The sequence below is a fragment of the Globicephala melas genome, chromosome 12 (genome assembly GCF_963455315.2).
Source record: "Globicephala melas chromosome 12, mGloMel1.2, whole genome shotgun sequence".
NCBI lineage: Eukaryota > Metazoa > Chordata > Mammalia > Artiodactyla > Delphinidae > Globicephala > Globicephala melas.
The window spans coordinates 43241147-43266638 of record NC_083325.1 but is presented as its reverse complement, the minus strand read 5'-3'; the positions used below and the strand labels follow the sequence as shown (position 1 = coordinate 43266638).

General features: G+C 39.6%; 1 protein-coding gene across 3 annotated transcripts in view; it reads right to left on the bottom strand.

Annotated features, from left to right (window-relative positions):
* EFEMP1 (EGF containing fibulin extracellular matrix protein 1) overlaps positions 1–11304 on the bottom strand; it is a 68283-nt gene extending 56979 nt beyond the window's left edge. Inside the window, exons 1-5 of one of the 3 annotated variants that reach the window (XM_030877263.3) lie at positions 11194–11304; positions 10381–10421; positions 9861–9948; positions 5315–5363; positions 4749–5150 (exon numbers count right to left, since the gene is read on the bottom strand). In XM_030877263.3, coding sequence (XP_030733123.1) covers positions 4749–5150; positions 5315–5363; positions 9861–9941 — 532 coding nt within the window. In that variant the 5' untranslated portion in view covers positions 9942–9948; positions 10381–10421; positions 11194–11304. Of the gene's footprint in view, positions 1–4748; positions 5151–5314; positions 5364–9860; positions 9949–10380; positions 10422–11129; positions 11149–11193 lie in introns of those variants that run through there. The other 2 variants (XM_030877265.3, XM_030877273.3) reach the window with 2 other exon arrangements.
* Positions 11305–25492: the final 14188 nt, after the last annotated feature.

Here is a 25492-nt window from a genome sequence, read left to right as displayed (position 1 = left end):
TACACTATAGTTTATAAATCCCCTTTTGGATATGTGATCATTTAAGTTTCAAATGAAAGAAGCCGAAGAGAGACATCCCTAGCATCTGAGAATCTGTACATGTTAGTTCAAGTTTCTCTTTTTTAAAGTAGATGTATAGATAATAACATTTTTCCTTTTCAAAATAGTATTTTAGTTATCCTTATGTTTATAAAGAAACGTGAGGAAGATAATAGATGTTCCCCAAGAGCTTAGAGCTTTTTAACCCTGAGTGTAATTTTTTCATTCCTTTAGGCTTTCCAAAAGGCAACAGTTTTTCCTTTTTAGCTTTTTAGTTGCTCCTGTGTCATAGGTAATAATAATACAAATCAAATAAAATCATTGAAAATACAATTGAAAATTGAAAAAAAAAATTTTGGCAAATAAAACTTTATAATTGAAGTATGGTATTTAATTTAGCTGAGTGGTAAAATTTTTCCCAGTGGAAATGAGGAAAGACGAGCTAACTATGGTATGACATGTATCTAAGTATGTAGGTGCTAATGTATAGGTATCCTACACATGCAATCTAGAACAATGTGGAAACTGACAAACTGGCGGGATCCTGATAACTGCAAAGAAAGGCTCTGTCCAGGTACATAAAGATCAATGAAACATGGTTTTTCAAAGTTCAAAACAAATTGAAAAAACAGTTTTACTGGACAAACAATGCCTTAACCTGAAAAAGTGGCTCTACCATTCGTTTTTTCACTGTTGGCTGTGATGTGCAGGACATTTGGTTATTGGGGGTTTGCTAGGGTGATCCACAATGCCATTTCCCCAGGACTGAGGCATTTCCAGCGATGTGGGACATTAAGTTTTCAAACCAGGAAAATCTTGGGTAGACAGGGATGGTTGGAAACTCTAGGGTATGCTTTCACATCTCTCAGTTATACCTTATATAACACAAGCCAGGTATTGCACTCTGGAATTGGCTCCACAATCAGCTTCATTAGACGTTTGTATCAAGTTCATTTTTTGATGGTATGGTTTCTTTAGCAAGTTAGTAATGATACTTGTAAAACCTGCATGAGGTTAGTAATGACTTAATTGCCAGCTATGCAAAATATTCTACATTTAATTTTTTGAAAGTTCAATTAAGTGAACAAATTCCTTTGAATTGGGCAATTGATGCTTTCTCTTATTTGCCAGTTCCCAAATGATATTTTTTTCCTACAAGAATGGGGCTCTTGGAAACTTATATATGATAAAAAAAATTCTTTCTCAGCTTGAACTAGTGATTTCTAACTCCACATCCCTTGAAGAAGATAACATAGTGACTATGCACTAAAGATCCAACTTCCTTTTGGAGCAGATGAATATCTGTTGTCTTTGAGGTAGATAATATTTCATGGAGAAATGAATAATTTCTAAAACTTAATTTTTACATGACTCCAGGTATGTAACACTGAAATGATCTTCATGTAATGCGATAGCTGCCAAAGGTGGGACCTGTCTTTGAAATTCTCAGTGTGAATGGCCTCCCCAGTATCACGCTCAGTTGGCAAAAATTACCTGAGAAAAACTGCTTACTGTGAATTGATATTTGGATGTTATATTTTAAACCCCTTGGTTTTGCACAAAATTGAAAAACTCTGGACAAATAGATGAATAAAATTTAAAGGATCATGTTTTCACTAAATGTTAAAACATGGAAAGCTGGTTAAAAATATATTTATAAAATAGAATACATTTATTTATTTATCTATTTATGGCTGTGCTGCACTTCATGTGGGATCTTAGTTTCCCGACCAGGGATTGAACCCACGTTCCCTGCACTGGGAGCTGAGAGTCTTAAACACTGGACCGCCAGGGGAGTCCCTAAAATAGAATACATTTTAAAATATCTAGTGGTATTTAAATTAGGTGGCAACTGTGATTGGTAATAGTGCATTCAAAGGCACGACTGACTTTAACACTGAAACACAGTTCAGATTTCAGCCATTACATTAAAAATGTCGTCAGCTTTAAGTTATGTACTGATAAACTGTACCTGTTGAAAAATATATGTGGGAAAAAGAAATAATTGTAATACAAACACGACCCATCTACAGGCATTCATTTATTCTGATCCAGCAACCATGGTAAATATGTTTGGATTACTGGTCATAAGTATGCAACATTTAAAAGGGAGTGGAGATCTTTATTAAAACAGAAGGCTCCTCAAACTCCACAATGATGTCAGTAATGTAGGTCCTTGGAGCACATTATTGTTTCAAGCGGAGGTCCCCACACTTTCACATTGGTTATAAAATATTATTTTGTGCTGCTGGCCTGGAATGAGAATGTCATACATCTGCAGGCAATCAGAAGAAACTGGACTGCATGTTTGATTGGCTCAATAATAAACGGGCACAAGTGTGACCTGACTTATGTTAGTCAGATTCCCTAGACAGATTATCCTGTTGTTATCATATGAAATAACCCCCTTTTATCAACAATTAAGTAAATCCACATTTATGGGCACTTTGCAAAATTGTGAGGTGGGAAGAAATCCAACTTAAGCCTTAAGTCATCCAAAAAACTTTTAACCCTACTTTTAATGATACAGACCCCCAATCCCAAATTTTTGAAATTACTTGAATTATGCAAAACAGTTTGGGTTGGAAATGCCCTGTGTGCACACAATCAATTAATATGTATTTAGCATCTACCATAAGCATTTAATAGTTTTAGCTTAAAATTAAAAAGAAATTCCCAAAGAATTAAGGATTATAAATATTTTAAAAGTAACTTACTTTGTAAGATAGTCTAAATCTTTAAGAAAAATTAAATAGGATTTTATTTTTATTATTCACTTTTTATTATACAGTTTCTACTGTAACCAATGCATGTTGTAAATCCTGAATATGTTTTATTCTAGAAATTTTTCATTCGATTCTAGGCATTGTTCTTGCTTTCAACCACAACTGTTAATGGTGGACCATAAACTACTTTGACAGTTTCTGATAAACGATCCATTCATTTACCTAAGTTTTCTTCTCCTAAGTACCATTAAAACCTACATCTGAAGTGTAAAAAATAATTCAGTATGTAAAAGTCAATACTTCAAAAATTTCAGTAAAACTTTTCAGTTTCAGGAAAAATACCACCAAACCTTCCAGTATAATTATATATTTAAATAACACAATTAACAGTTGGTATTTTAAATAAATTCAAGGTATTTTTAAACCAGTATTCACTCAAATACACACACCATATATATTTTATATAAATATATATTTATTTGTAAATATCTATTTATTTATATATATAAATAACCTCATGAGGTTATCTCTTTGACATAATCCTTAAATTAAATATCTGAATATCAAGCAGATGCTGAAGCATTCATCATCAATATTGGAATTCTGACTCATGACAGTAACACAAAACAGATGCTAATACGATAGGTTCTCTGAAAAGTGACACCATCACAGCATGGGTTAGCTCTTGATGTGGAATACTTAATATTTGAACACAAAATATAAAATAATAAAAGTCAGAGCCTGATAGGTTTCCTTACTTCATTTATAAACCATTTAAAATCTACTATATTTTATACAGAAGATAAAACTCAACACTGGTGAATAAGGGGCAGCATTCTAGAGGACCAGCAGTTGCTTCTTTCACTTAATGCAGCAGCTAGGTGACCCCAGTTGAACCCTTCAGTGTTGAGGGAGGAAGGTGCTCTTCCTCATTCAGGCAGGTAGAAGGTAAGAACTCCTGGGCCCTTTCCATTGGCTAGGGGGTACCAGGCACTTATGGTGTCTTATGGGGTTTACCCAGTCAGCCCCTGGTAGTGAAAAAGTAGTCTGGAGCTTCTATTGCCACACTAGGCAGATATAAAAGGGTTTGCTAAGTAGGCAAAGAGGAAGAAAATCCCTTAGCACAGTCCAGTTAGTTAATATCCTACATGTCTTCAAAGCCCAAGATTCTTATCACTTTGCTAGCATGAGTCTACAGCTGTTTCTAGAATACACAGTGATGTGTACTCTTTGTGAAAATAAACAGAAAAACCCAAGCGGACAGTGCCATGGTGCAAGTGATATAAGCGAAATGTGCTCAAACGAGAGCTTAAAAATAGATATAAATGTGAGTGGGGGACACTCCCTCAAAGGTAATGAGAAGCAGAAGTCCCATTTCTTTATTCCTCTGTGAGGAAAACAAGTCAGTGGCAAGTTCAATAAAAAGAAAGTTTGAGACCTTAAAGGCGGACATTTGTGGAGTAGCTTGACAGCACAATTTCAAATTCCAAATGAATAATTTGCTTCTTTTGACAGCTGTGACTCTGGCCCCATCTGTCTGGGTTTGAACGCTGGCTCTGTACTCACCACCTGTGTGACCCCTAGTTCTCAAACTTGGCTGCACACTGGGACCACATGGGGAGCTTTAAAAAAATACTGATTCTTGGAACCCACCCCCCAGAGACTGTTATTTAATTGGGCTGGGGTGTGGCTTGGACATGGAGAAGTTTTAAAGGCTCCCAGGTGACCCTAAATATGTGCAGCTAAGGTTGAGAACCACTGATGACCTCTCTGAGACACAGTTCCTCATTTGCAAAATGATGATGGTACTGGCAGCAACTACCTTTTAGGACTATTGTGATGATTGAATATGATAATGCAGGCAAAGCACTTAGCACAAAGTCTGGCGAGTGGGAAGCTCTCAGTAAGTATGAGCTGTTGTCATCCTCACCACAGGTGCACCTGGGCAAGAACTTTCTCATTAGCATTGAAAGTCATGCTTACCTTGGCACACGTTATGCTCACTCTGCTCATAGCCTGTTGCACACTGGATCCGGTGAGAAGGGTTGGAGGGAATGCGCTGAGGGTCAGCTGGGTTCCGCCGGATGACAAAGTTATTTCGGCCAGTCTGCACTTCAGCAGCAGCACTGGCGACAAAACCACCCCCAGGCACCGCTCCACTGGCTGCCATGCCACTGGCTGCTACACCCCCAGTGCCTGTACTAGAGGTCACAGCTGCATTTGTAGCTGCACCCGCACCTTCAGCTGCTGGTGTTTCTTGCTGTGGTTGTTCATTGTTGACAATAATCTGAGCTGTTTTAGGAAGGCAGAGGTATCCTCCATAGTGGTTGACGCATTTCATTCCACCTTTGCAAGCGTCTGGGACAATGTCACATTCATCAATATCTGTGGTCAGTAATAAAATAAGTCAGGAATCTTCTTAGAGGGGAAACTCAACATGTAAATATATGCTTATGCCTTTTGGGTATAATACAGGCAGGACATGAAGGACATATGAGATGGAGACAGAGAGCTACGTTCAGATGGGAAGTCTTTGAAAGTTGGCTCACCTTTGCACTGCTGTCTTACAGGATCCCACTCATATCCATCTGTGCATTGCTGTGAAGAAAACATCAAGATGGGGCCAGGAGACAGTTAATTGAGTATCCATTCTCTGAGAAGTCACTCTAAAAGCTTCATACTTATGGCAACAATCTTTGTGCTAGAGTCCTAGATAGATGATGAGATGTGTAGTTTACCATTCTGTAGCTATTTTAAAAAGACACATCTGTGCACTGGACCGCTTCAGGGATCCCTTCTCAATCACCAGCTGTCTCAACTCCTTTGTTGTATTTGCGTTGGGTCCAGTTGCCCATAACCATCTTCTTGGAATTCCTTTCTCTCTGTCCCAATACTAATATTCTGCAATCTCTCTGACTGCTTTTTTGCTTTATTTGCCCCTTCTTCCACACTGTAAATTTTACCAAAAAAAAAAAAAATTCAGCTGAGTTCTTTTCTTCAGCCCTTGACAATTTCCTCTCTCTCTCCAAATCCTCTTAGAGCATTCCAGACATGGCTTTCCTTATCATTCCTATTCAGTAGAGTCCTGAGCCTCCTTCTCACACCATGGCCTGCCTTCTAGCTTTAGTTCCTATGGGTCCTCTCTAGTTCACTCACTGAAGGAACCATCTGTCAAGTACCTTCTCACACCAGGCACCACCCTAGTCCCTGGGAAAGCAAAGATGATTAATACCTTGCTCCTGTTCTCAAGCAGCTCACAGGCCTGAAGAGGAGACAGACAGGTAGATAAGTTGGAGCAAGATGTCAGGTGTCGTGACACAAGTCTACCTGTGGAAGGAATGATGGACCCTACCCAGGGCTGTGGGTGGACATGACAGGGTGTAAGGGAAGGCTTTATGGGCGAAGTTACAAGTGAATTGGGCCTTACAGGACTTTTTTCCAGAGAGATATGGGGAGTCTAGGATGAGGGACCACGTAAGCAAAGGCGCAGAGTTGTTAAAGAAGGAAGGAGTTACAAGTATTCCTGGGTGGGTGGAGTGAGGTTAGAGAGGTAGGCAGGGCCAAACCTGGGAAGCCTTTCTTTGGGATAGACGGAAACTGAATTCTACCTTAAAGGTCAGTGAATCTCAAGCTCCATTATGCTTAAGAATCATTCTGGTGCTTGTTAAAATGCAGATTCCTGGGCCCAACCAACGGTTCTGATTCTGTAGGTTTGGTTGGGGGCCTGGAATCTGAATTCCTAACAGGCATCTCAGGTGATTCTGATACAAGTCATCTATGGGCTGCTTCTTGAGAAATGCTGGTATAAGTGATGAGGCCTCTGAAGAAACTTTAAGCTCAAGAAAACATCTGATCAGATGCAGATTTGAGGAAGAGGCTTCAGGAAGGATTGAGCAAAAGTAGAGTAAACAAATAAATAAACTTAAATTCTTTTGTAAGAGCCAAGTAAGTAAATAGTAAATTTACTTATATAGCTGAATGGAGACAGAGAGATGAGTTTAGGTATTTTACTGATTTCTGAGACTTAACAGGGAGAAAACTAAACTCACTTTATCTCCCAGACTAATTCTTTCTAGTTTCCCCAACACTGTCCAAGGCACTACCACCTTTCTCAGCACCCAGGATTACAACTTTAACATCAACTTTTCCAATTATTTTCCTTCAAGCTCTGCTGACTTTGTTTCCACTTTTATCTCTCCCACGTTGGTGTAAGCCTTCCTGGCCTCATGAGTAGGCAAGTCTCCTTAGGTGGTCTCCATATCTCTACATGCTGCACACAAGCCTCCATGACAATCTTTCTTTGCTCTCTTGGTTACGTTGCCCCTCCATCTAAGGGCTCACAGTGGCCTGTAGACCTTTCATCTCCCACTATTGCCATCTCTAGGTTCTCCCCACTACCTAACTTGTTGTCACCTCCTGGACTTGACTTGGCTGTTTTCACTTCTAACCTTTGATTATGCCACTTTTTCTGATTCAGGTGTCTCTTCAGCCTTTCTAGAATAATCCAAAGTCTTCCTTCAAGAACCAGCACAGAGTTCTACCTCCTTCAATATGCCAGTATGAACATTAATTACCTCCTTGCTTTTGTGTTTCTTTAGCAACATGTATAATACTTTGTACTTTTCAAAAGTATTTTCCCAAGGTAAATTCCCTAAGGTTAAGGTCTGAATTTTTTTAGTAAGCAAGTAAACTTAAATTCTTTTGATAGTGATGAGCATTGCTTATGCACACGGCACATACTTGATGAGTGAATAACTGAATGGACCCTATCTTTAACATGAAAGAATATGAGGCTGTCTTGTGGATATGAACCCATCCTTCTGAAAAGTATCTTTCAAGCCAGGCAAAATGACAGTGCACTTGAATAAATCTGTATGCTAAATAGAGAAGATTTGCAGTTTGCTTTAGGTCTTCAGTTCCAGTACATTCAATATGGATCTACTATTAAACAAGCCTAGAGTGAATTTAGTTTCACCACTTACTGGCTGTGTAGTCTTAAGCAAGTTAGATACCTCTCTGATCTTCAGTTCCACTATCAGCAGAAGGAAGAGGATGTCACTTACCTCATACTTTGCTGTGAGGATGAAAGGAGACAGTGTCTCCACAGTGGAATTACTAAAAATATAGCTACATTTTGTCCTTTAGCCATGAACTAATAGGCATACACAATTCAAAAGAGAATAGCTCTAATCTTAGCACAAAAAGGGTGTCATATTTGGGAAACCTGTTATAATATGATGAACCCTAGTTAGTGGTCTTAAAACTACAGTGTTTAATCCACAGGGAACTTTCTCTGCTAAAGATGAGTAAGATTTAGGTGATTAGCAATGGGCAGGGGGTACAAGATAAGCAATTGTAAAAGCAATAAAATCTTTTATTAGATGAATATAAAAGTGGGTAGCTAATTTAATTTTAGCTCCCTAAGAAGGTAGTAAGTTTAGCCTGAATAACAAAACAATTTCATTTGAAGATAAACAACACATGTATTCATTTATCTTGCTTTATTTATCTTCAGCAGAGGAAGCAACTACATTTACCATTAAGTTAACAAAATATTTATATTAAACCCCATTTGATTTATAGTTGATCTAAACAACAAGGAATATTTGCCAGATGAATACATTCTAGGGATAATATCAAAAAAGTGAGATAATGTTTATTATCAGTAATTGACATTAGCTCACTTTTAAGAGTTTTATTTTCAAAAATTTTTCACATTCTTTTGAGTGAGATTACTTAATTTTAAATTGGGAGCAAGCAGAAAAATATGTTTTTCATATTCTGATCCAGGACAAATGTCATTTGCCTCACAACACTGATTAAAGACTAGAAAACACAAAACAGAGGTGCAAACAAACTCACCAGAAGTGAGGTAAGCACTGCCCTCTGTTCTCACCATATCCATTCCTGGCAGTGGGAGGGGTTAGATGATATATTCAATATTGTATTAAACATTGGTTATATCCATACAGTTAACTAACTAATCAAAATTACTTGGAAATATCAGATATACTAATTAGAAAATGCAAAACCAAATTTCATACAATGCATTTTAAAGCCATTTTGCCAAATATCACATCCTGGTAACACGTAAAGTCTATCTGAATGGCATTTATATGAGTTATCAGTTATACTGTAAATGAATAATAGCCTTTATGAAGTCAAGAAAGTCCACTTACATGAGAACATAAGTCACATGCACAAATGAGGTGATGGGCTTTTGTGATGTTTAACATTCCTATTTGACTTGTCTTACTCCTTGAGTTCTGGTTTCATCTGCATGTATACAGGAATTCAGGTTTTCCAATTACTTATACTCATTAATTTGTTTAATGTGTCAGAAACATGTAGCTTACTTTGTGTTTTGTTTTAAAGGGGTTTCCCTTTTTGGCCTTGCACAAATCTTTGCATTTTGGTCCCTGTCTCAAATGGTGATCTAAGAGAACTTTTGTTGTTGTATTTTTAATATCTTTATTGGAGTATAATTGCTTCACAATGTTGTGTTGGTTTCTGCTGTACAACAAAGTGAATCAGCTATATGTATACATATCTCCTCATAACCCCTCCCTCTTGGACCTCCCTCCCACTCTCCCTATCCCACCCCTCTAGGTCGTCACAAAGCATCCAGCCGATCTCCCTGTGCTAAGCAGCAGCTTCCCACTAGCCATCCATTTTACATTTCGTAGTGTATATATGTCCATGCTACTCTCTCACTTCGCCCCAGCTCCTCCCCCGCCCCCACCCACCCCCCACCAAGTCCATTCTCTACGTCTGAGTCTTTATTCCTGCCCTGCCACTAGGTTCATCAGTACCGTTTTTCAGATCCCATATATATGTGTTAGCATACGGTATTTGTTTTTCTCTTTCTGACTTACTTCACTCTGTGTGACAGACTCTCGGTCCATCCACCTCGCTACACTAAGTGAAGTTTTGAAAGGACAGGCAATTTACAACGAATCTTAGACATGAAACTTGCTAACGTTTATTATCCACCACAGCGAACAGCCCACATAGACTGGCAGGAGTGGATAAAGTCTCCCTTGTGCCACAGAATCCCTATGAACCGCACTTATCTCAAATTCCATCACCCCTTACCGTGTACGTGATGGTTTCTTCGGTGTCCTGTGACTTGACCAACGCCAGAGTCAGCATAATTAGGAAAAGGGCTTTCACCATCGTGAATCTCAAAGAAAACACAGCACAAACCGATCCTTAGTATCTGCTGTGGGGGAAATAAAACTTTAGCTGTAAAGTAACAAGCAAGATAGCGAAGGCGGAGGAGGCTGAGGCTCCATCATACCCAACTTCCAATTTACTTTCTCATCTCCCCTCCCCCTCCTCAACCTTCCCTTGGCCAAACGAGGCACCAAAGACTGTAAAACGGCTGCAGAATTACATTTCACTTTACTCTGTCCGGCTTCGCTGAAATATATACAAAAGATATACAGCGTGCATTTTATACTGCACCTACACAATAGGCTCGAGAAAGGGAGTGAAAGAGAAAGAGTACAGTGTCATTAATTTCAAAGGAGACGGTTCATTTTTTTCCGAGGGCTGAAGTGGGGCAGCAAATCTCATATTCCCTTGAACGTTAAGGCTTTCCCTATAAGCTCACCTCCAGCTAGTTAAGTTCCTTGCACAGCTCAGCAGAAAAACCTGTGAACAAATATGAATTACTTTGGCTTCAAACTTCTTTTTTTTTTTTTTTTTTAAACAAAACACCAGAACAAAACTCGGGAACAATCTCCTCCCCTAGGATAGAATACCTGCCCTTCGGAGCTCCTTCTTACATTCCCCAGCGCAAACTCTCAAAGTGGCATTTCCAGGCGTTCTCTTTGCGCAGCTTTGTTTAAAACCCCCAGGTTGTGTAGAGGAGCAGCCCAAAGCGTCTCATGCCCTCGTGCCTTATCAGTCCCTCGGTCCCCGAAATGCTACCTTCAGAATCGGGGCTGCCTAGGGCCGGAACTGGGCAACCACACAGCGGCCCGAAGTACCAATTTCAGGGCAGCCGGCCAGGCACCCCCAGGGAGGCGAGGTCCCTTTTCTCAACTGTATGTTATCAGGCAGCCGTCCCCGGGGAGCTGCTCAGCGCTCCAGTTTCTAACCAGCTCCTGTGGAATCCAGGTGCGGCTTAAATCTCTGGCCCCCTGAAACTTTCAAAACCTTGTTTATGGGCAAAGCCCTGTCGGCTGATTGTCGGCACGCACACACATGCCCATCCAAACAGATGTCACCCCGTACTCGCACATGCTGACAGATCGCATTCCTAGACCACACACCTCCACCTCCCTCTCTGCCTGAGAGATCCTGCACAGTGTGCGGCAGTTCTCAGGTCCACTGCACCCCTCAGGTCACCCCACTTACTCCTCGGCGCGCGGCCCCGCGGGCACTGGGCGAGCTGGTGTGACCCCCGCTTCGGGGCTCCTACCTGCGCGGCCGCTCTGCGCTCCGGGCCCGGGCAGCGAGGGGAGAGAGCAGGGGAGGGCAGCCCCGTGGGTCTGAACTGGCGAGGTCTGGCAGCGGCCGCGGCGGCGGCAGGAGGAGGAGGAGAAAAGGAGGGAAAGGGGAGGGCGAAGGGGGGCGGAGGAGAGAGCTGAGGGAGGCGCAAAAGGGCTGAGCCGAGGGCTGCGAACCGGGCGGGAGTGCGCGCTGCGCAGCTGGGTCTGCGCCCCCTTCTACAGGGGCTCTCCACCACCCGCCTGCCCTCCCCTGCCATCCCCTCACTCTTTGTTCCCAGACGCGCCGGAACTCCAGGCAGAAGATGGCACGTTTGGCATGTGACGTTTGGGGTTTGAATCGGCCTTGGTGATGCTCCAGCCTCCCAGGCAATTTCTTGTGCGCCGCGGAGTGGAAAAAGGCTCTCCTAGTAGAGCTTGTGAGCGTCCTGAGAAATTGCTGCTTATTATTATTATTATTATTATTATTATTATTATTATTATTCCCCAATAGGTGAATCCTAGGAGAGTAAATTAACTCCATTTGTAGAACTGGTTCTTTCGCCTTTTCTTTAAGATACTTTTTTTTCTTTTTGAAGGGTGGGGAAGTGCCTGCTTCCTCAAAGGTAGAAAAAAGAGAATTCATTCATTCCACCAGTATCTGTGACTTACTATGTGTGAGGGCTTGGGGATGGCCCAGGTAGAACTCACACTCACAAGATCGTGAGCTTGGGTTGTCCTCTGGTCTCTCAAACCCCGTTTTTTATGGGCCCCTTGTCTCATCTACTGCTTTTCTTCTCTCCCCTCCTTCCCTTGTGGGAGTCTCCAGTACTGGTCATTCAACTTTGGGCATTTCACTCTCACCTTTCACACTAATGGTGGAATTTCAGGAATCTGGCGAGAAAAAAAAAAAATTTTTTTCTGGCTTCTTCAAATCTTACCACACAGATTGCAGTTATCTTTGAAAGCTCTAACTCTAAAGTCAGATTAAGAGTTTGCCTCCAAACAAATTAAGAGTCATGTCTTCTGAAGCAAATACGGTTTCATGAACGAGACAAATGAGACAATATGCAAGCTGAAGGTACTCACTCTGACCTCAGCAGCTCCCTCCCCTTCCCTGCAGACCAGAGGAGGGGCAGGGAGATGGCAGGGAGGGCAAGAGAGAGAGACTGCCAGGTGGAAGCCTCTCTCCATATCTCTGGGGTATGCAAAGGGTCGCCAGCCCTGCCAGTTTCGCTGCAAGCCACGCAATATTGGACAAGATCAGAGGAGCTTCATGAGCCTGAACCTTACTTTAGTACATGGGGTTTTGCTAACAGTACTGAAGATTTTGGTACCAAAATTCAAATGTTTGTTTTCCCAATCATTAATGACCTCCAGACTTTAAAAAATTGAATCTTTGCTTTTGTACAGTAAAAGATCTGTATAGACATTTTCTTCTACTTTTTGAATTCTTTTTACCTATCTTCAGCCCTTTCCCCAGAAAAAGTGAGTTAAAACTCCCAAATTTCTATTCTCAGCCTGGAACTCTTCCTGTACATCCAACTACTGACTTGCTGTCTTCAGCTGTACACCTAATGGTTATTTCAAACTGAACGGGTCTGCTGATTCTCACCCTCTCTCCCAACCTGCTCTACCCACCTGCTTCACCATCTCAGTGAATAGCAATTTTATCTTTCCATTTGCTCAGATCCAAGATCACAGTGTCATCCTTGATTTCTGTTTTTCTCACACACCCTGCATTCAATTCTTCAGAAAACTCTGTTGGCTCCATCTTCAAACTGTATCCAGAACTGAACCACTTCTCATCACTTCGTTCACAACCACGGTGGCTTGAGCCACCACCATCTTCCAAGCGAATTACTACAGCCTCCTAATTGGTCTCCTTGCTTATACCCTCGGTCCCCTGCAGCCATTTCTCAGCAGAAGTTCATATAAATGGAATCCTAGAGTATGGACTTTTTTGTGTCTGTCTTCCTTCACTCAGCATGCTTTTGAGATGCATCCTTGTTGTTAGGTGTATCAGATGTTCATTCGTTTTTATTGATGACTAGTATTCCATTGTGTGGATATACCCTGGTTTGTTTATCTGTTCACCTGTTGATGGATATTTGGATTGTTTATGAATAAAGCTGTCATGGACATTTATGTAGAAATCTTTGTGTGGACAGAAGTTTCCCTCTCTTTTAGGCAATACTTAGGAGTGGGACCTCTGGATCATATGGTATGGGTATGTTTAACTTTATAAGAAAGTGCCAAAATGTTTCCCAAAGTGACTGTACCATTTTACATTCTTACCAGCAATATGTGAAATTCTATGTGATACTGTCAGTAATTTATAAGTTAGCCATTATGGCAGGTGTGTAAGTGGCATCTCATTGTGGTTTTATTTTACGTTTCTCTGATATCTAATGATATTGAACATTTTTATGTGCTTATTATCCATCATTATGTCTTCTCCTGTGAAGAGCCCATTCAAATCTTTCACCCATTTCTTTATTTTTGGTTTTTTGTCTTATTAGTGGTAAGAGTTTTTTTTTTTTTAAATATAGTCTCCCTGCAAGTTCTTTGTCAGATATATATGTTTTGAATATTTTCTCCCAGTCTTTGCTTTGCCTCTTCATTTTCTTAATGCTGTCTTCTGAGAGCAAACATTTTAAATTTTGATGAAGTCTAACTTTTGTTGTTGTTGTTTTATGTTTTGTCCTCTTTATGTACTATTTACAAAATCTTACCTTGGGCAAATCTTGTAAGCTCTATAAACCTCAGTTTCTGCTTCTGTAAAATGGGTAGGATAACACACTCTACTTAAGGTTGTGGGGATTAAGAAAGAAACTCATCAATCAAATATCAAATACATGTGAGTGATTGTTCTTAGGTATTACAATATATAATATGATGGGCTGTAGTAGACCGTTCCTCCATTGTAACACAACCCAGGATTATTTAGGTATTTCTTACAATAGGGTATCTCCTGACTAGTCTAAGATAATGAAATCAGCAATGGCATTTTCTGGCTGTTGTTTCAGAGTAGCCCATTGTCCCACTTTGACCAATCAGAACTGAAAGGAAGGATTTCTTTCCTAGGTAAAAGGCTTTCTGAGCTCACAGTGGAGGAGAACAGTGGAGTCCTTTGCCTCAGTTGCCACTGGCAGCCATATTACAGCCTGGAGGGAAGCCAGCCTGAGCATAAGGATGACACATACTACGCATGGCCAATCACATGGAGAGAGCCTGGATCTTGAGGGATTGTTCAGAGGGCCGACTGACCCTAGAACTCATGATACTTTTAGGGCTTCTCCAGAAAGGTTTAATTTTTAAAGTCAGAAGGAAAAAATAAATATCGTCCAGTCTGGATTATATTTGTCCTTATACCATTGCAGTTTGTAAAATATAATTTTTGTATGGAGAAAGGGGCCCGTGAAGGCCAAAGTGCCCAGGGACAATGAAAATCATAATGTGGCCCTGATTGTTGAGCTTCTAAATCAGCCAGAAGCGAACTCTGTCCTGCCTCTGCACCCCAGTTTTGTGAGGTGTAATGTATTTCCTTATGGCGCAAGCCAGTTTGAGTCAGGTGTTCAGTTACTTGGAGCGGAAGATGTCTTGCTGCTAGCGTGAGGAAGCCTCCTACTCCGGAGGCTCTGGCTCTTGTGATGTGTTGTACCTGTGTCCTGCACCCCAGAGTGGCAGGCCTTGGCTGCCACTTGGGAGAGGCTGTTGGGAGAGATTCCCAGGCTTTCTGTCCTGGGGCAAGCTGAACATTCCAACCACTTCTTCTTGGATCAGCTTCTGGGTCCCCCTCCATCCCCTTACCGTTGTGTGTGTGTTTGTGATTTTCAAAGATTTAAGACTTCAGATCTTCCTTTAATAGTCACTACCTCAGGAAGACAACTCTGGCTTCTCTTCACAGCATTTGTCAAATAACCAGTGATCAACTTTTATAAAGGAGCCCTCTATTTCCCAGTTTGCCAGCTATTATACTATATGTATCACAAAGAAAAACTTATATTATTATGTTTTCTTTACTATTTCCCTTTTTTAAAAAATCCCTGAAAATAATTAGAAGTCTCAAGGATCCACAAGGGTCTTTAATTAACTGAGTCATGGAGCCACAGGTCTTGCAGTTAAAACCTGGTTAATAATATTTTATTGGGTGTGGGCAACTGGAAAGTGAAATCTGTGAAAAAATGAATTCAGTAAGAAAGCAGTGAAGATGGAACATTTACGTAGGGATTAATGGTGGGGTGATCAACTTATCCCACTTTGCCCAGGACTCTTCCAGTTTTTGCACTGAAAGTTGTGTGTCCTGGGAAAGCCCTCAGTCCTAGGCAAACTTAAAGGTATAGAGAAGGGAATTCCCTGGTGGTCCAGTGGTTAGGACTTGGTGCTTTCATTGCCAGGGCCCAGGTTTGATCCCTGGTGGGGGAACTATGATCCCTGAAAGCTGTGCAGTGCAGCCAAAATAAATAAATAAAAAAGTGTACAGGGGCTTCCCTGGTGGCGTAGTGGTTGAGAGTCCGCCTGCCGATGCAGGGGACACGGGTTCATGCCCCGGTCCGGGAAGATCCCACATGCCACAGAGCGGCTGGGCCCGTGAGCCATGGCCGCTGAGCCTGCGCGTCCGAAGCCTGTGCTCTGCAACAGGGAGAGGCCACAACAGTGAGAGGCCCGCGTACTGCAAAAAAAAAAAAAAAGTGTACAGAAAAGATGTGGCAGAAAGAAAATAGGATAGGACTCAAGAGTTCTTGCCTGGACTTTTGCCATGCTCTAGCTGGGGAACCATGGCAGTTGCTCAACTTCTTTGAGTCAGTTCTGCACACACATTGACCTGGGTAACAACATTTATTTGTAGTTATTATATTGTATTGATACTTGCCTGTTGTTATCACATTCTACTTTCCTGTATTTATCACATTGCTTTTGCCTGTTCATCATCTATTCCCTTATAGTGGTAGGCCATGACCAGTTTTGCCCATAGAATGCCCCTAAGTGTACACAAAGGAAAAACTCCTAAGTCCAAAAAAAAGGAGAAATGGCCCAGTGTCAGTAAAACAAGAATGTCAAAGTCCAGAACCTGGCTATTAGGTCTGGTGATGTGGCAGAATTATTGTCTTCTGTAGTGGTTTAAGTTGTTTCTGTGTGCCGATGAGCCTGAGGATACGAAGGGCACTGAGCCTGCGATTCCAGGTTTCTCTGACTGGAAGACAGCCCATTCTACACGGGCTGTAAGGACTTCTAGATTTAGGTTTGTCTCTGTGAGCTACACGGCAGGCCAGGAGCTGGGGCATCCACCCTGAGCTTTTATTTCATTTATATAGTCGTTCCCTCTTATTCACGGGGTGTATGTTCCAAGGCCCCCAGTGGATGCTGAAACTATGGATAGTACTGAACCCTATATATACTATGTTTTTTCTTATACATACATACCTATGATAAAGTTTAATTTATAAATTAGGCACAGTAAGAGATTAACAACAATAACTAATAATAAAATAGAACAATTATAACAATATACTATAATAAAAGTTATGTGAATGTAGTCTGTCTCTCAAAATATCTTATTGTGCTGTATTCACCCTTCTTCTTGTGATAATGTAAGGTGATAAAATGCTCACATGATGAGATGAAGTGACGTGAATGACAATAGGCATTGTGACTTAGTGTTAGGCTACTATTGACATTCTGACAATAAGTCAGAAGGAGAATCATCTGCTTCTGGTGATCCTGGATCATCGAACCACGATGATGTCTATGATTGGATGTAGGCAGATGATGTCAATGGTTGGGGATCCCTGGTGGGGTGGAGCAGGATGAGTCAAGATTTTATCATGATACTCAGAATGGTACAGCAATTTAACACTTATGAGTTATTTATTTCTGGAATTTTCCATATATGTTCAGACCGTGGTTGACCTTAGGTGACTGAAACTGTGGGAAGCAAAACCATGGGTAATTGGGGACTGCTGTATCCTTTTCCGGCTTATTCTTACTATCTTTGAATCTAGACACCACAGTTTGGCCTTGAGTACTCCCACTTCATACAATTTGTATGGAGCTTATTTTTCCTGTGACTTTTTGGTGAGCATGTGGCTCAGTCTCTGCCAATCAACATCAAATCTGTAGACACAGTGATTGGTTCAGGAATGATGGACACACCCTAAGATAACCCCCAATGAGGGGTTAGTGTAGTGTAGGGCTTGGATCCGGAGAGCCTGGGTTCAAGTCCTGCTGTGCCACTCACTGACTGTGTGAACTTGGGAAAGTTACTTAACCCTTTTTGGGCCTCAGTTTCCTCACATGTGAAATGGGGTTAATGATAATTCCTATCTCATAGAATTTTTATGAGTATTAAATAAGAAAATGCACATAAAACCCTTAGTACAGTTCTTTGCACATAGCTATTGCTGCTGTTGTTATTATTGATCACAGTGACTAATCTTAAATCATGTAGTCGGGTTAATTGCATGATAGAATAAAAGAGGTTATTAAGGCTAAAAATTGCTTCATATTTTTGTGTGTAACTCTGTCTAGTTTATGGGCTATTTAGAGGAATCAGGGTCTGGACACATAGTTTACTGCAATTTGATGACTGGGTCATGGAAATCTGTGACCCCACCCTGAGCAGCGCCCTAAGACAATGGTATTTTTTGAATAAATGGCTCTGAGATACCTAATTTTTTGAATTTCAAGTGGCTTATAAAATTGTACTTCCTTACTGGTAATAAATAGTAATAGTTAACATGTATGTAGTACTTACACTATGTCAGGAACTGAAGCAAGTGCTACATGTGTTAATTCAACAGCACTATTATTATGCCTATTTTACTAAAAAGGAAATTGAGACAGAACAGTTTAGTACCTTGCCCTGGTCATATAGGTAGTGAGCAGCAAAGTAGGGGTTCTAAAGCAAGCTGTCTGGTAGCAAGAACCCCTGCTCTAAAGTTTCCTCTATGTTACTCCCTCCCCACCACCAACTGAATATCTAGGATTGCAGGGATAGAACAGAAACATGGATGATTCTTCAATGTGGTACAACTACACAGATTCAAACTGGACATGTAGATTGAGTGGACTGCAACTGGAGATTGCAATAAATTCACCTTGCTAAATTGCTATGAACCCACGGGAATCTGAGATTTTAAAGATTTGAAGATCTGTTTGGTGGGGGGGGGAATGACAATTTCAGAAGAGATTCACAGATGTCAATGACTATGCATCGTGATTTATTTTTTTTTAATTCCTTTTATTTATTTATTTTTGGCTGTGTTTGGTTTTTGTTGCTGTGTGCGGGCTTTCTCTAGTTGCAGCGAGCAGGGGCGACTCTTCGTTGTGGTGCATGGACTTCTTGTTGCGGTGGCTTCTCTTGTTGTGGAGCATGGGCTCTAGGTGTGCGGGCTTCAGTAGTCGTGGCATGTGGGCTCAGTAGTTGTGGCTCACAGGCTCTAGAGTGCAGGCTCAGTAGTTGTGGTGCATGGACTTATTTGCTCCGTGGCACGTGGGATCTTCCTGGACCAGGGTTCAAACCCATGTCCCCTACATTAGTAGGTGATTCTTAACCTCTGCACCACCAGGGAAGTGCCTGCGTGTGCTTTAAGTCTCTGTCTGCTTTCGACTGTACATCCAAATCAAAGGTGTCCTATCAGTGTGGCTCAGTTCTAAGAGCAGCTGATTAAGGCATTGGCTAACTATGCCCAACCTTGGGTAACCCTGGTGTCCTCTAGACCAAGACATGAATAGCAGACATAACCTACAGTTTTTGGCCATGTAGCCAAATAAGGCAATATTTGGGTCCAGTTGGTTTGTGAAAGTATATGCCCTTATGAATCTGTTGAAAGAGAAGCCAATGCTTGAGCCATATTTGGCTGTATAAGTCTTTGCCTTTCATAAAAAGAGTTCATTTGTTAAATACTAGATTTCTTAGTGACATGATAAAATTTGATCACTGACTACTGATAGCCCCTGTAGCATAGTCTTGCAAGAATAATGTTGATTAAATTATTTATTTCTTGGGCTGCTTTCATACTGATGCTTAAAAATTCAATAGTTCTGAATAGCTAAGTTTACCATTATTATCCAAGAAAATATTCTTGTGGTAAATACACATAAGGATTTCTGATATACTTGCCATTATTAAAACAAGCCCTTGGAAGAGATAGTTTCTAATTGTCTTTTAGTGCTAAAATTCTTTAATTTTTATTTTATCTTTTGTTACTGAATTGGAGTCAGCATCAGACCAAGAGAAAAAATGAAATTAAGTGGGCTTTCAGCACATGCTGAGTCTTTTCTAATACACACACACACACACACACACACACACACACACACACCATTATAAACTTCTACACAGAAGATAATGTGTTTATTAAATTGATTACTAAAACACCCCCAAACATTAACCTATGTGGCTGGTGGCCTGTGCTAGAAGAAGACTCATTGAAGTACATGGAGGTTGGATTGCAGCTTTGGCTTCAAAGAATATTGGCAACTTTGCATTTATGTGATATTAATTAGCCTCAAGTATGTCACTGGTGAGTTCTTTGTTTTAGTGAGTGCCAGATGTATTCTTCTTCAGAATATATTTGGTGAAACTCTCCTTCTGAATGCCAAACGGACATGAGAAAACTTTCAGTCATCTGGAGCTTGTAAATTGTTCTCAAATTTTTGGAATTTTATTGAAGGCTTGATTTCATCATAGAGCAGAGAATACCTTGGATGAATAAAAAGCAAATCAATCAGAAATGATTGGAACGAGTAATTAGAATTTCCTTGGAGAGATAAAATGTATGATGTAAATCCACTGTCTTGAAAAAAAGAAGTTGCTTTCTAACAAGTTATCAGCTCTTACAGAACAACTTCAGATGCGGACACACATGTGAAGCTTTATTTTGTTTTCAGCAACAAGTTCCTTCCTCCCTTTTTTCAAAATTAGCTTTTCTGGAAACTTCATTTGGCTAATCAAGGCCGATGGGGTTTCAAGATGATTGCATTGTGGAGCATGAAACTAGAAATAATATCCCCTGAAAATTAGTAATTTTATTTCAATATGTAATTTAACGAAATGGATCATCACTCTCCCACTTTTGCCAGTTTGGAATCTTTCCATAATATTTTGTTGACTTTTAGAATTTTCTGTGTTCTACTTTCCAATTTTGTTTTACCTTATTTGAATTATTTTTTCCTTCCCGTTGTGGATTTTTTATTAAAATAGAAAATCCTCCTTATCTTTCCTTTTGTGAATACTTAATCTTGTATCTTGATACCAATTATAGATAACAAAACGGGTTTTAAAATCTCTTTGAAAAAATTTAAATTAATTTTTTCAGGAGCAGTGGTTCAAACAAAATCAAAGACATTGATATGTTGAAATTTAGAATTTTTTTAAAAAATGTGTAATAGCATTACTAAAACTGATTTATGATTTTTTTCTCCTTAGTATGTCATATCCTATACCAATGGAACTGCTGAGACCAAAACCTAAAATGGAATGGACATTATTATTTTGTCTCTGCCCTTAGAGGAATTTTAAGGCATAAATTACTTTGATAAACTAGCAGTAACTTCTTTATCACTATAGAACGTGGAAAGGGAAAAACAGTCTTTCTGTTGGAATCTACAGTATGCTGCTAACGGATAAAGTATAAGGAATGACATATCTGACTTTTATCGTTGATTAAATAGGGCAAATGTGGAAACTCTATTCAAGGTAAGAGGTTAAAAGTTTACATATCCACAAGGGAGATAATGCAAGGATACTACTTAGATTTAAGTGTTTTTTTTTTTTCCTAAATAACTCTGTTCAAGCAGATGCTTCAATTGCAGTTAATTTTTAAAAGGGCCAAGAGTTATAAAATATTTGAATTTATTCAATACATTTGGAAGAATGGCAGGATCAGAAAGAACTTTCCAATCTGATTTAAGAAAGATGAATTCATTTTATGGAGAAAAGGAAAAAGAAGAAAAAAGGGATCTTATCTGCTCCAATTCCTTCATGAAACTTGGAGCTTAGATGACTTGTCCAACTTAACCCTTGTTAGTAGTAGAGCCAAGGACTAGAACCAGGTGTCTTGACACCTTGTCTTTGGAGCATTCCACTTCCCTGCCTCGTCTCTTTATCTACAGCCTCCTTTGTCTCTTTGACATAATCTTCATTATCATCATCTATTCATACAACACAAAGTGAGCGTTTGACTGAGGCATGTTTCAAGGCTTAGGGAGCTGTTGGGTGGAGCTGACATGTAAGTGTGCAGAATGAAATGGATCTTATATCTTCGGCTAGGCTGTGATTTTCTTGAAGGCAGGGATTGTGTTTGTCCACCTCTCTTCCAGGCCACATTGCAGAACATGCTCTATGAAGCTATATGTAGAATGCCCTCTGCCTCAGGAAATTTCTCCACCTATCCCTAGCCTATGAATCCTCTTCTCTGTTTTGGTTTCTACCTATTGACTCCTACTAGGAGTCCTCCTCTCAGCCTACACTCTCCTTTGGACTGACAGTTCACTTGGTCAGCCTGACTTTGATTTTGGCTGTTGTATTATTTCTGCTTAACACTATGCTCTGCAGATCTTGGTCAAGTGACTCTCATATCTGCCCCTACTGTAAGCTCCCAGGACACTGCCCCTTGTCCATGCTAAAGCCCAGCTCCCATCTACCTGGGAGCTGAAATTGATAGTCTTATCTTCATACTGCTGAAGAAATGAAGATAGCCTTGCACTTGGTAGATACTCATCAGACATTTGTGGAATGAACAGTAAAGACACTAGTGTCATCTTTGCTGTCATCCTCATCTTTTTATTGAATGGTTGGCTTGGAGAGAAGGTGTGATGCAAAATGGATCATGATTCAATTGATCACATTCACATACATGAAAATAAAGCCTATTCTTAGTCTTGAATCTCCAGATGGCTGGTTTAAATACCTGGCAAATTCTATGTATATCTGGTTATTATTTTCCTTCTCTGTGTGTGAAGACTTAGTCTGGATATAAGTTTTGCTATATTGAGGAGTTATTTTCTCTTTTCTCTGAGGAACTATCCAATCAGTGAAGGAAATGGGGTTCTGCTGTGTACACACGCTGAGTTTCTATCACTTTATCTTCTTTCAAACATTCAGAAATTATTGGTTGGAGTTAACTAATAACTAGCAATTTAAAAATAATGCACGAATTAGCTATATTTTAGACAAAATAGCATTTATTTTTCTTCTGAAGTATATTAAAGGAGTATGACAATAGGTTTTAAAATTACACCCTTAATTAGAAGCTTATTTTCTGTAGTTTGCTAACACTGAAAAATGAATTTGTTATGTTTCTAAACATTCTGTAGCTTCCTTCTTCCAAATGACTCTTTTGGACAACAGTACTTCTTTTTTTCTGATTTTAGAAGTAATATTTGCTCAATGAAGACATTTTACAAAAATAGGAAAATATAAAGATGTAAATTAAAATCACCCATAACAAAAACAACTTAAACATTATCACTCTACGAGACAACTACTGTTAACATTTGGTTGTATTTCTTTCCAGACTTTTCTACATGCTCCCTTGCTCTGTCTTGATTTCTCTCTTTCCCCAATATTTATTCTCAGTATATATGCAAATGTAGACAACATTGTTATTTTGGAACATGTACATTATATATGTACAAGATTTTGTATATTGTTTTATTACCTTTCTTAACATTTATATTTTAAACATTTCTTCATATTTTGTAATGTTCTGTAAATCTTTTGATTTTCTCTATGAAACTTTTGATTTTCTCTCTGAAAGCTTTGATTTTCTCTATGAAAAATCTCTAGCCCAAGTTCTAGTCATTACTGAATTGAACTACCATAATTTCCTAAAATCTGGCTTTTTTTAACCCTCAATTATGATAATATAATATATAGATTTTGTTGAGATATCTTACTTTTTTAAAAAACCTGATGGATCAGAAAGACCTTAAGGAGACCAGAGGGCAAACAGAAGAAGCAAGAAGAACTACAATCCTGCAGCCTGTGGAACAAAAACCACATTCACAGAAAAATAGACAAAATGAAAAGGCAGAGGTCTATGTGCCAGATGAAGGAATAAGAAAAAACCTCAGAAAAAACAACTAAATGAAGTGGAGATAGACAATCTCCCAGAAAAAGAATTCAGAATAATGATAGCGAAGATGATCCAGGACCTCGGAAGAAAAATGGAGGCAAAGATCAAGAAGATGCAAGAAATGTTTAACAGAGACCTAGAAGAATTAAAGAACAAACAGAGATGAACAATACAATAACTGAAATGAAAAATACACTAGAAGGAATCAATAGCAGAATAACTGAGGCAGAAGAACAGATAAGTGACCTGGAAGACAGAATGGTGGAAATCACTGCTGAGGAACAGAATAAAGAAAAAAGAGGGAAAAGAAATGAAGAGAGCCTAAGAGACCACTGGGACAACATTAAATGCACCAACATTTGCATTATAGGGGTCCGAGAAGGAGAAGAGAGAGAGAAAGGGCCCGAGAAAATATTTGAAGAGATTATAGTCAAAAACTTCCCTAACATGGAAAAGGAAAGAGCCACCCTAGTCTGGAAGCTCAGAGAGTCCCAGGCAGGATAAACCCAAGGAGAAACACGCCAAGACATATAGTAATCAAATTGACAAAAATTAAAGACAAAGAAAAATTATTAAAAGCAACAAAGGAAATACGACAAATAACATACAAGAGAACTCCCATAAGGTTAACAGCTGATTTCTCAGCAGAAACTCTACAAGCCAGAAGGGAATGGCACAATATATTTAAAGTGATGAAAGGGAAGAAACTACAACCAAGATTACTCTACCCATCAAGGATCTCATTCACATTTCTCTGGAGAAATCAAAAGCTTTACAGACAAGCAAAAGCTAAAAGAATTCAGCACCACCAAACCAGCTATACAACAGATGCTAAAGGAACTTCTCTAAGTGGGAAACACAAGAGAAGAAAAGGACCTACTAAAACAAACCCAAAACAATTAAGAAAATGGTAATAGAAACATATATATCAATAATTACATTAAATGTGAATGGATTAAATGCTCCAACCAAAAGACACAGGCTTGCTGAATGGATACAAAAACAAGACCTGGATCTATGCTGTCTACAAGAGACCCACTTCAGACCTTGCGACACATACAGACTGAAAGTGAGGGGATGAAAAAAGATATTCCATGCAAATGGAAATGAAAAGAAAGCTGGAGTAGCAATACTCATATCAGATAAAGTAGACTTTAAAATAAAGAATGTTACAAGAAACAAGGAAGGACACTACATAATGATCAAGGGATCATCCATGAAGAAGATATAGCAATTATAAATATATATGCACTCAACATAAGGGCACCTCAATACATAAGGCAAATGGCTATATAAGAGGAAATCAACAGTAACACAATAACAGTGGGGGAGTTTAACACCTTACTAACACCAATGGACAGATCATCCAGACAGAAAATTAATAAGGAAACAAAAGCTTTAAATGACATAATAGACCAGATAGATTTTTTTAACACTTTTATTGGCGTATAATTGCTTTACAATGGTGTGTGAGTTTTGACTTTATAAAAAAGAGAATCAGCTCTACATATACATATATCCCCCTATCTCCTCCCTTTTGTGTCTCCCTCCCACACTCCCTATCCCACCCCTGTAGGTGGTCACAAAGCACATAGCTGATCTCACTGAGCTATGCAACTGCTTCCCATTAGCAATCTGTTTTACATTTGGTAGTATATATATGTCCATGCCACTCTCTCACTTCGTCCCAGCTTAACCTTCCCCCTCCCTACGTCTCAAGTCCATTCTCTATGTCTGTGTCTTTATTCCTGTCCTGCCCCGAGATTCTTCAGAACCACTTTTTTTTTTTTTTAGATTCCATATATATGTGTCAGCATACGGTATTTGTTTTTCTCTTTCTGACTTACTTCACTCTGTATGACAGATTCTAGGTCCATCCACCTGACTACAAATAACTCAATTTCGTTTCTTTTTATGGCTGAGTAATGTTCCATTGTATATAGGTGCCACATCTTCTTTAGCCATTCATCTGTCGATGGACACTTAGGTTGCTTCCATGTCCTGGCTATTGTAACTAGAGCTGCAATGAACACTGTGGTACATGACTCTTTTTGAATTATGGTATTCTCAGGGTACATACCCAGTAGTGGGATTGCTGGGTCATATGGTAGTTCTATTTTTAATTTTTTAAGGAACCTCCATGCTGTTCTCCATAGTGGCTGTATCAATTTACATTCCTACCAAAAGTGCAAGAGGGTTCCCTTTTCTC